Raw genomic sequence first — 12,841 nt, forward strand, 5'->3', positions numbered from 1 at the left:
CGTGCATCGCCTGGTCAGAACCCTCCAGGATCCTCCTTAGGTGTCTTGGTACTTCACTCATGGACCGCTTGTCGACCCTCGTCCATCGTACCAGAAGCGCACCATTTTAACCGTACTGAGGCTGGTCAAGACCTAGGCAGGCTTTGCCACAGCTGTCCTTTGAACACTCCCTGCCACAGCTGTTGCCACCAAACTTCTCTTAGAAAAACACATATACCAAATGCTCCCTCCAGCATTCTGGCGTAAGACAGTCCTTTAAGAAAACAGGGTTTCTATGCAAGTTTTCAGTTTGATTTTCTTTTGAATACAATGAGTATATCTTAAATCAGTATCCCCAAAACTTCTTGATCGTAAGTTTGAATTCCATAACAGAATTCCTCGAATTCTGTAACTTTGATCCACAGATCAATTCGAAGAGTCTCAAACTTAGTTTCAGATTTGGCGGGAGTTTTGAGTGTATTTTCCTGAACTGGTCACATCTTCTTTCCTCGAAACTGACGAAGAGTTTGGTCTTGGTCATAGTTTGATTCAGGGTTCGAGTCTGATAAGATTTTTCCTTTCTCGAAAAGGGATGATATTTTAGTTACTATTTTACTGAATTTCATTCATTGAATATTCACTTAACTGAATTCTAAATTAATTACGAATTCTGATGAAGAATAAATTAATCATTTATCTGAATATTTTGACTTCGATAGATTTTTTGAATTTTCTTTTTATAATCCGAGTGAATATAAAACGATCGAAATTTCTCTCTCAGAGTATTTACTTATTTATTTATCAAATACTCATAGAAATTAAACATAGAAATAAAGAGAATTCTAATTTTGATAAAAAATTTCTTTATGCATCTATTTATGGATAAAAATCAATGTCAATGGGAATAACACTTTTATATAAAAGAAAATCCTTTTATGCATCTACTTATACATAAAATCAATTTTAATAGGAATAACACTTTTAAAATAAAAAGAATTTCTTTATGCATCTATATAAAAATTAATTTTTACAAGAATAATGCTTTTATAACAAAATTTCCTTTATGCATCTTCTATGCATAAAATTTAAATTCAATGAAAACAACACTTTTATAATAAAAATTTCCATTATGCATCTTTCTATGCATAGAATTTAAATTCAATGAAAACAATACTTTTATAATAACAATTTTCATTATGCATCTTTCTATGCATAGAATTTAAATTCTGAAAACAATACTTTTATAATAAAAAAATTTCCATTATGCATCTTTCTATGCATAGAATTGAAATTCAATGAAAACAATACTTTTATGAATAAAAAAATTTTCAATATGCATATTTCTATGCATAGAAATTAAATTCAATGAAAATAACACTTTTACAATAAAAACAATTTTCAATATGCAACTTTCTATGCATAGAAATTAAATTCAATGAAAATAACACTTTTCTACTAAAAAAAATTCCATTATGCATCTTTCTATGCATAAAAATTAAATTCAATGAAAATAACACTTTTATAATAAAACAATTTCCATTATGCATCTTTCTATGCATAGAAATTAAATTCAATGAAAATAACACTTTTATAATAAAAAAATTTCCATTATGCATCTTTCTATGCATAGAAATTAAATTCAATGAAAATAACACTTTTATAATAAAAAATTTCCATTATGCATCTATCTATGCATAGAAATAAAATTCAATGAAAATAACACTTTTATAATAATTTTTTTTAATATGCAACTTTCTATGCATAGAAATTAAATTCAATGAAAATAACACTTTTATAATAGAAAAAATTTCTATTATGTATCTTTCTATGCATAGAAATTAATTTTGATAATTAGTATCAGTGATATCCATGCATATTCATAGGTGAATATGTACATGGAGTAAATAAGAATATTTCTTTTAGAATGCACAAACGGTGGGAATTACTGTTTTAGAATAACATAAAAATAAACTTTTTTTTCCACAAAATTCAAGAAAATTTTACCATAACCTCCTTTGTATGGCTAACCATTTCTCAAATTTTAACATTCTATTTTCTATTTAAATTAACCCCAATAAGATATAAAGGACTTTAATCTACACAATTTTTAATTTCAAGAGAGTAAACAAAAAGAAAGTTTAATCACTTTATTTAGTAATCATTCTAGGATAAAGAAAGGCTGAATTGTAAAGAAGAGAAGGGGGTAGCCTTTTCATCAAGGCATAGCATCAGAATTCACTTTTAATCAACTATAAAAAATAAAGAAATCAGAAAACCATAGATTGAAATTAAAAAATAGAAATTTTAGCTTACATGGAGTTTGTAAGCTTTCCTTTGGCTTGAGGGATTGAGGGTTCTACTCTTGTTTGGATGAAGAGTGGCCACCAATTTCTTTGGAGAGGATTAAGTCAAAAACAATTGAATTATCAAGAAAATTCAATGTAATTGGCTCTGGGTAGGAGTAGAGTAACAGTGCATAAACACTATTAAGCTTTTACAAAGGGGGAGGCTTCTATTTATAGGAAAAAGTGAGCCTCAAACCAAGCAAACTGATTCTAAAATTTTCCAAATCAGTTTGGTCAATTTTTGACCTTTTTGGGGTCAGTCTAAGCTTTTATTATATCATACTTATGTATGTTTAATTTACACTCGGTGTGTTTCTTCTTACAAAGTTGTGGTTCGTGGATGTGGATATAAATGACAAGAAATGGTGGTATGTCAAACAAGTTGCTCTTCGTTCAAAGAGCATTTTCAAGATAGGGATGTTGAAGAGTACATAGACAAAGTGCCATTCAAAAATGAAAATGCGAAGGATCAAGTACAAGATAAAGAACATGAGGTACCACAAGATGAAGGTGTCTTTATCCAAGATAATGAGGAAGGAATTGATTCTAAGCATCATGATGATGATGAGTCCACTCCTAGTGGGATAGATCTTTTTATTAATCTTGGAATGGGACATATGGATCTTGAGATAGACTAGTTAGCATGTATGGATTTGATAGAAGATGTAAGAGATGTTGGGCCAAGATCACCCTAATTCATTAAACAATTGCTCAATTTGCCAGTCTTGATTTAGTCCATATTTGATTGTATTACAATATACTTTGTGCTTCTTCTTCTGTGATATTGTGATATTTTCAGCTCTCGAGAATGCTCTTTGCAATGTCTGGATTTTTTCCCTACGTGGCTATACATATTGTGGCTATAGCCGCATATTAGCAGCGCGTGGCTATAGCCGCGTGCATAGCTACGTATTGTAACTATGTACACCCAGTGAACCTACCTAGGCCCCCTCTCTCCTTCTACTCTCTCTCCTCATCATGCAGCTATGCTCCCCATCGAGAGAGAGAGAGAGAGAGAGAGAGAGAGAGAGAGAGAGAGAGAGAGAGAGAGAGAGAGAGAGAGAGAGAGCATATTTTATGAAAAGTAAATAAATAAATATATATGTATATAGACACACACAAACACACACACACACACACACACACACACACACACACACACACATGTATATATATAGAAACAAAGTTCTATTGATGTCTAGTAATAAGGAAGACCAAAATGATCCATGAGACCAATGCATTAATACATGAATGAAGCCCATAAGGGCCCAAATCTAGTCCATAAAATGGAACAATATCGAAGTGAAAAAAAGACTCAGCTAGAAAGACACACCCTAATCCTTATCTCTTATCTCACCAGAAGATGCAATATTTAGAGTAGGACAAGCTGGTTGTTGGTCATGAGTTGATGTTAATGGTGAGGTAACACTGGAGGGAGGGAGCGGGGGACCACATTAATAAAGAAGAGTAGAGCTAGGTAGATGCAATATGCTCTTCTTTAGCCATATTTTGTTAATATTATCATCAAGTCACAGTTAAGGCTTTTTTATTCTTTTATTTCATATAGATTTTGATATCACATTATGTCAATGAGTGCCTTTCTTTATTGATTAAGATTACACATAAAAAGTAGACAATATGTTAATATTAATTTGTTTAAACTATTTTCAATTATTCTTTCAAATTAAGAGTAGAGAATATGCTCACATATAAAAGATTAGACAATTGCTTACAAATAAAGAGTAAAGAATATGTAATTAACTAACCTCCATGTTGCAAATACTGTTGAATCACCAAGTGTTGTTGATCATGTTCACAACAACCATGTGTTAAATGCCTAAGTGTTAGCCACAAGAGAGAGAGAAAGAGTGAGATGGAAAGAGGGCGTATATGTAAGTATGCCTTTTATGGGAATAATCAATGAGTGTGTATGTGAGTAAGTGTTACCCAAGAGAGCAAAGAGAGAGTGAGTGTATATGTGAGTAAAAAAGAAAAAATAGCCGTTTTTGGTTGTGATTTTATATTTTTTAAAACAGATAATGGGTGACCTAAAACATCACTTTTGTGATGCATAGTGTCACAAAAGTGGCACTAAATGTCACTCCCTTAGTGCCATTAAACATCGCTCATACTATCACTTTTATGACACTAAATGTCACAAAAGTGACGTTTTGTGTGACTCGTCATTGAGATTATTTGTGTGTTAAGTGATGTTTTGCCAACGTGCACAAAACGTCACTCTTAACCGCATCGCTCTTAGGAAAATTTTACACATGATGAAGGTGATGTGTAGAGCAGCGCTAATCCCACCTTTCTAACATATTGAGGTATGAAAAAACTAAAATTCTAACATGTTGTGCTAGTTTGTGAGACATGTCATGCTAATTAAATGGACTTAGCTCCATCTTAGGTACATTCATTAATAAATTTATACATTCATTAATTTGTTTAAACTATTTACAATTATTCTTTCAAATTAAGAATAAAGAATATGCTTACATATAAAAGATTAGACAATTGCTTACCTCCATGTTTCAAATAGTGCTGAATCACCAAGTGTTGTTGATCATGTTCACAACAACCATGTGTTAAATGCCTAAGTGTTAGCCACCAAGGGGAGAGAAAGAGTGAGATGGAGAGAGAGTGTATATGTAAGTATGCCTTTTATGGGAATAATCACTGAGTGTGTATGTGAGTAAGTGTTACCCAGGAGAGCAAAGAGAGAGTGATTGTATATGTGAGTAAAAAAGAGAAAATAGCCGTTTTTGGTTGTGATTTTATGTTTTTTTAAACAGATGATGGGTAACCTAACACGTCACTTTTGTGATGCATAGTATTACAAAAGTGGCACTAAATGTCACTCCCTGAGTGCCATTAAACATCGCTCTTATTACTATCACTTTTATGACACTAAATGTCACAAAACTGACGTTTTGTGTGACTCATCATTGAGATTATTTGTGTGTAAAGTGATGTTTTGCTGACGTGCCCAAAACGTCACTCTTAACGGTGTCGCTCTTTGGAAAATTTTACACATGATGAAGGTGACGTTTGGAGCGACGCTAAGCCCGCCTTTCCCTTGTAGTGCTTGGATTGGGGGCCATAATATTCTACTGCACCATTCCATAGTATTATCCTATGCAATTCCAGATTGGGAGCTACACATATAATTTAGGGAGGCTCTCTAGGCAATTGGCCCATGTCGTTCATGGCGTGGTACGAGTTTCTCTCCCCATTAAAAGCTTATGCGTAATTTTTCATATGAAACAAGAAGCATAAGAGGGGGAGAGAGAGCATATTCCATAAAAAGTATATATAATAAAGAGAGTTCTCCTAAGTAACACCAAAATCACCCATATGAGACCAATACATTAATACCTGAGTGAAGCCTTCTATAAAGGCCCAAATCCAGTCCATAAGAAGTGAACAAAAGACACAGCTAGAAAGGCACATATCTTATCTCACTACAAGATGTAACATTTAGAGTAGTACAAGCTGGTTGTTGTGGGGACCACACATTCATCAAGAAGAGCGGAGCTAGGTAGATGGCATAATGCTCTTCTTTAGCCATATTTTGTTATTATGATTATGATCGTTATTGCCCTGGTAGAGGGCCGCACCAGATTAAGCGGCTCGAGTCCATCGCCCCACCATCTCTCTTCCCTTGCGAGAATCCACCGCCAAGGCATTGTCCTCGCAGTAGAAAGCTTTGAAACCTAGTGGGTGCAGCACCTCCTCGTACCTGTTGTGCAATAATACGCAGAGTGATCATCATCAGTCGGATAGGTGTATATAAACAACATCCTAGCTATTACATGTATAGATCAGATGGGAGCTGATCATCTTACGCTTCTTTGGATACGGCGTATGGAGGACCTCCCTTGTGATCATCCAGCTGGAAATTAGCAGATCAGTGCACATAAGTTAATGGCGTTGATCCTCATGTCAAAGAGAGGAGATGAAAAAACGGCGTCGACGTTGAAGCATCTACGATGTATTGAGGATATTATGTGCAGGTGTTTTTGACGTACAGGAAACATGAGCGTGAGCAGCTCTCCGTGCGGCGCCAGCAGCTGTGCCATACGCTTTGCCCAAGCCGGCCTCATAGGTGGCTCCATGGCGCAGAAGAACCTGCGCTATAAAGAAGGACAATATAATTATGATTAATCAGATGTCTTAGCTGCAACTAATTAGTATGATTAGTGAATTAATTTTTGTCGGATATATACGTGTAGTCGAAGATGAGGTCGAAAGGCTCCACTGGATCCCAGGCGTAGAAATCGGCATTGACAAACTCAGTCCACTGGCCGTTTGAAGAAGCAGCAGCTAGCTGCAGCAGCATGACATCAATCACAGGGTAAAAAGCATTTCTATATTAAGTCGGTTCTAGTACGCTATTGTGCGCTGTGCAGGGTTACCATCCATCCATCCATACATACACACACATATATATATATATATGTGTGTGTGTGCGCGCACGTGTGTATGTATATCATCGACGTATAAAATCAGTTGTAGTAGACTAGTGTGCACTCATGTGGGTTACCATACATATACATATTATATGTGCAGCTAGTGTGCAGCGGACTAGCTCTAATTAGCCTATAATATAGGCAACATTTGGCTAAGCATCGACTATCAATCAGCTAGTTACCTTTCCTGCGCGCTTGAGGGCCGCTTCTGAGATGTCAAGGCCCACAACATGGCGGCTCGGCCTTGCCAGCGCCAGCACATCATACCCCTGCATCATCATGCACCCTACTTCTTATCCCAAGGTGAATGTATATATAATGTACACATATATGTCATAAAATATAATATAATATAATATATATATATATATATATATATATAATGTACTACACCACATATTATGCCGGAAGACGAAGAAGGCAGTCAGCAGCAGCAGCTGTTATACGATCATCTCCTCACATTGTGGTGGAGAGAGAGAGAGAGAGAGAGAGAGAGAGAGAGAGAGAGAGCAATTAAATTACATTGTTGTGTTGTTGTTGCTGATATTGAGATGATAAAAATGAGAAATTATTGAGAGAATATAATATATTACCGAGCCACAACCGGGCACTAAAGGCCGGCCTTCTGGAAGCACGCCCTCCTGAGCTGCGAGGTGAGCAATCACCGGAGTCACACCCCCCACGTCCCATGGGGTTGCCTTCTCCTCCCAACACTTTTCCCACACATCTAGTCAAACATTTATAAGAACGCTCTTAGTACACGTTAGATCAGACCAGTACAGCAGTAATCACATGATAAGAGTTGGCCAAAAACATGCAAGATATATGCTTAATCGTTATCCCCGGCATATGTGTAGATAAACAGTGGTTATTAACATCGCCACGTCTTTATTACATATTGGCTAATAATATTTCGAGGACCTACACACCTACCCATGGGTTTGCTGTTCACAAGCTCTCTGACCCTCGCTTCGGCCTTGGTGAGGTGGTGGAACAACGCCCCTTGGACCTTGTTCCCCTTCTCATCAACCAGCAGCTCGGACTCGGCAGGGATGGGAGCCATATTCTCTAATTAATGCAAATACTGTTTGTTTGATCACGATGACACACATACCCACACACACACACACGGGCCGGGGAGGGGAGGGGGGGAGAGAGCTATTAGCCACCACCTGCATTTCCAGGCACGCGTTGCCTCGGATTTTATACACGTCCAAGGGGGCACATGTAGGAACTTCATTGGTTCCCTCCGGTGCGGCACGTCATTCGTGACATAGTTTCGGGTGACTTTACATGAGGACGTTCCTTTTCCTTCCGAGGGCCATTTAAATGTAAAAATGTGATGGAAGTGTTCTTTGTTGCAAAACGAGATATTTTAGGCTTCACTTTTGCACTCTCTCAAGGAAAAACACGTATCATTTTCACTGGTCCGTGACACTGTACTACCAGTGCTCTTTTTACCGCCATACATTTTGAGAGGCAATTGCAAAACTGTGAACATACATTTACCATGGATTGGGAAGAGGCAATCGCAATTTCTAACATACATTTTCTTCGTACTTCAAATTCCTCATTGTAATTACTACATCTTGAAATTCTTTTAAGAGCCATTTTTCCACGATTCCCTCGCAAAATGGTCATATCCTTCCCTGTCATTAAGATCGAATTCCGCGCTTCAATCATAGAAGATTCCTCACAATGCCACTCGAGTTGTTAATAAACCCCACCATGGGCGTTGCCGTGGCATGGGACACATCTAGCAACTGCCCATGTGTCTTTCGACTACCTTCCACGTCCCTCTACATGTATGTGTTGAAAGACTCGATCTGCATTCGCTCGTTATGTGAGCCGTGCTGCTCTAGTTGATTATGGGGGAGGCAAGGGTTCTCCCAAATATATGTGTGCGTTTCGATGGTGTATTTCCTGGGTGTATAGCCATATCACTAACCGCATGCATAGCCTTGTGTTGTATAGCCGCACTGTAGACTGCAAAACCAAAAAAAAAAGGGGCGGAATGGGGGAGATGTTTCTCCCCCATTCCTTTATGTAACAAACATTTACATATACTTGAAGCCCAAAAAAAGGCAGATTTGGAGAGTCCAAAAAAGGACACTGTAAGTATAATTGTTTGAAGGTATCCTTCTAAATTTGCTTCACCAATTCTTGGAAGGCATCGAAGGACACTGTAAGTATAATTGTTTGAAGGTATCCTTCTAAATTTGCTTCACCAATTCTTGGAAGGCATCGAAGAATCTCTTCCCCATATCATCCATGAAGGGCCCACCACCGTCACCCATGTGAGCTATTTGGCAAGTATATATGTTAACTTTTGCTCCCATGTATGCATTAGATTGTGCATTAATTTTAGGACAAGGATGAGGAGGAGACTTGTCATAGAATGAGGGATTAAATGCCTCATTACTCTATCATGAGTGGACGATTATGGATGGAATTTAGAGACCTCCATGAGAATATTAGTGGGAATAAGGTCATGAGTGAAGAACCCCTACATGATTAAGAAGGTAGCATTACCACATGAAGTCACGAAGGATTTGGCCATGGATGAGATGCTTGATGACGTTGTGTGGTCTCCGGGTGATGGCCTCTATACACCATGAGCAAACACACAAGGAAGAAAAGAAAAGGGATCACAACTGGGGGATGCAGAAATCCCAGATCAAAGGACACCTTTCAGACCTGCTCCTATCACCTTAACTCAAACTGACTCACTTGACAATTCACAACTCTTCAAAACCCTCCCAATCTAGCCCACTCAGTTCAACCAAGCAACAACTCCACGAGATTTTGCACTCATCCCGCCGACATAAAGCAGACACAGTCGGGAAGAAACCGATTTGGGACCAAGTATCTAACTGAGGGATCACTTAGAAAACCCACGGATGCATTCTTGGACAATGCTCAGGTCTTCAACTTTGGCACAAACAAACCCTCTCACGCTATGCTGTCCTCCATGATCATTCAACATCTGTAGGATCTCCAGTCCTCCAGTCTTCAACAAAATCAATTCAACTTGCAGCAGGGCGTTGCCGTGGCATGGATAATATATAGTGTATTATAGTATATAATGTATATATACTAAAAATTATATATATAGTATATATACTATACATTATAATGTATATATAGTATATATACTATACATTATAATGTATATAATATACTATATACATTATATAGTATATGTATATATACTATACATTAAATTTAGTGGTGCATTTGCCCTATCAACTACTTATTTGTTGTACTAATTCTTTCTATTTGATACTTCCCTGCTGAGTGTTAGCATTCATTATGGCTAAGTCTACCCTGCACCTCCAGAGGTTTGACAGAAACTTAGTACAAAGGCCTTTGTCTGAATATATACACTTGTGTGTGTGTGTGTGTGTTGTGTGTGGAGTGCGTGTGTGAGAGCATATCTTGATATAGAGTTCTACACCCACTATTCAGCCCACTGATGACATTAGTGGGGATGATGTAGTATCTAGTCTATACTATGCATAATGGCGTTGATAGATATATAGTCTTGTGGGTTAACTACCATGAGTATTTGGGCATGTTCCTAGATTCATCTAGGTATATAATTCAGTCATATTAGCAAAAACAGTGGCCTTAGTTACCATGAAAGAATGGCCCTAGGGCCATTCTTGCACCGATTGTGCACAAAAAGAATGGCCCTGGGACCATTGTTACACATGTTGTACATGAAAAAGGATGGCCTTATGGCCATTCTTGTTTGCCCAAGAGCATGCCCAAGAGCATGCAAGAAGGTTGGGTAGCACCAAGGCCATGCTAGAATGGCCCTAGGGCCATTGTTGCATGCACAAGACCTTCAAGATTGGCCCTATGGCCATTCTAGGATGCCCCATGGCCATTCTTGCACCTGTTTTGTAAAAGAAAAGAATGGCCCTAGGGCCATTCTTGGATGCCCAAGAGCATGCAAGAAAGTTGGTGCCACTAAGGCCACGCTAGAATGGCCCCATATCCATTCTTGCATGTAGAAGAGCATCAAGAGTGGCCCTAGGGCCATTCTTGGATGGCCCATGGCCATTTCCAACGTGACCTATATGCCTTGGGGTCATGCAAGAATGGCCCTAGAGCCATTCTTTTATACCCTTGGGCCAATCTTGCATGCTCTTTGAGGCCTTTAAGGCAAAAAAATGGCCTTATTTGCCATAAAAGAATAGCCCTAGGGCCATTCTTGCACCGGTTGTGCATGAAAAGAATGGCACTGGGGCCATTCTTGCACCTGTTGTGCATGAAAATGATGGCCCGGTTGGGTGGCACCAAGGCCATGCTAGAATGGCCCCCCCTAGGCCATTATTGCTATAATGCACAAGAGCAGCAAGATTGGCCCTAGGGCCATTCTTGGATGCCCAAGAGCCTGCAAGAAAGCTGGTGCCACCAAGGCCATGCTAGAATTGCCCCATATCCATTCTTGCATTTAGAAGAGCATCAAGAATGGCCCTAGGGAAATTCTTGGATGCCCCATGGCCACTTCTAACATGACCTATGTGCCTTGGGGTCACGCAAGAAATGGCCATGGGGCCATTCTTTGATGCCCTAGGGCCAATCTTGCATGCTCTTTGAGGCCTGTAAAGCAAAACAGTGGCCTTATTTGCCATGAAAGAATGGCCCTAGGGCCATTCTTGCACCGGTTGTACATGAAAAGAATGGCACTAGGGCCATTCTTGCACCTATTTATTAGGTAAAGGATGGCCCTATGGCTATTCTTATTTTCCCAAGAGAGCATGCAAGAAGGTTGGGTGGCACCAAGGCCACTCGAGAATGGCACTAAGCCATTATTGCATGCACAAGAGCATCAATATTGGCCCTAGGGCCATTCTAAGATGCCCAAGAGCATGCAAGAAAAGAATGGCCCTATGGTCGTTCTTGCCCAAGAGCATGCAAGAAAGTTGGGTGCCACACCAAGGCCATGCTTGAATGGCCCCATATCCATTATTGCATGTATAAGCGCATCAAGAGTGGCCCTAGGGCCATTCTAGGATGCCCAAGAGCATGCAAGAAAAGAATGGCCCTAGGGCCATTCTTGGATGCCCAAGAGCATATAAGAAAGTTGGGTGCCACCAAGGCCATGCTAGAATGGCCCCATATCCATTATTGCGTGTAAAAGAGATTCAAGAGTGGCCCTAGGGCCATTCTTGGATGCCCCATGGCCATTTCCAACATGATCTATGTGCCTTGGTGTCATGCAAGAATGGCCCTGGGGCCATACTTTGATGCTCTAGGGCCAATCTTGCATGCTCTTTGAGGCCTTTAAGGCAAAACAATGACCTTTTTCCCTAGACATAGGTTTTTTCCCCATGTGAACACACTTATGTGTGTTGGGCACTTAGCCTAGGCTTTTTATTACTCACTTGTACTTTCATTTCATATCATCATTGAGTACATCTTTTCCAGCACTCTCCAAATAAACAACTTTCTCTACCCCCTGGTCAACATCCCCTCCTTCTTCATTCCACAATTTGCTTATGGCATTCAACACCTCATCTTCCCCAACACACTCTCTTCAATATCAACATCGGCTTCAAACTTCACAACATCACCAAGCTTCATAGACTCATCAAACAAAATAGAGATACCTTTCACGACATCATCCAACAAGGCACCTACATAGAAACACTACATAGGACAAAATAGACATTGTCCACAATGTCTACAAAAACCTTATAAGCTCAAAATAGGGCACAAAATGACTCTAAATAAATATTTGAGCACTTTTTCCAGTATAAACTATGCTCTTTCTTTAGTGAGAGGGATCCCTAAGATATGACAATTTCCCCTTCTAATGTGTATTGCTACTTCTATCCCTAATTGGCAACAACTAACTGTAGAGATTTGATTGAGAATTAAAGAGAAAGAGATGAAAATATCCTTCAACTGTGTACCACTTCCTTTGCTTACCTCTTGCTTGCTTCTAAGATCTTCACATAAACTACCACTCTCATACCATGAGAAGAATGTGGGGGAGAGAGTGAGCTTGAGTTCCTTACAAGCAAACTTCTT

General features: G+C 38.8%; 1 protein-coding gene across 1 annotated transcript; it reads right to left on the reverse strand.

Moving 5' to 3' along the window:
* Positions 1 to 5,627: 5,627 nt before the first annotated feature.
* On the reverse strand, positions 5,628 to 7,974 carry LOC147632351 (putative thiol methyltransferase 2). Its single transcript, XM_086807170.1, has 7 exons — positions 7,730 to 7,974; positions 7,390 to 7,523; positions 6,979 to 7,065; positions 6,554 to 6,654; positions 6,356 to 6,455; positions 6,173 to 6,219; positions 5,628 to 6,066 (listed from the first exon to the last, which is right to left on the reverse strand). The coding sequence occupies exons 1-7, from the start codon at positions 7,857 to 7,859 to the stop codon at positions 5,949 to 5,951; spliced, it is 717 nt and encodes a 238-aa protein (XP_086663296.1). The 5' UTR covers positions 7,860 to 7,974; the 3' UTR covers positions 5,628 to 5,948.
* Positions 7,975 to 12,841: the final 4,867 nt, after the last annotated feature.

This window comes from Cibotium barometz, chromosome 13 (assembly GCF_041138505.1).
Source record: "Cibotium barometz isolate CiBa-2024 chromosome 13, ASM4113850v1, whole genome shotgun sequence".
Classification (NCBI taxonomy): domain Eukaryota; kingdom Viridiplantae; phylum Streptophyta; class Polypodiopsida; order Cyatheales; family Cibotiaceae; genus Cibotium; species Cibotium barometz.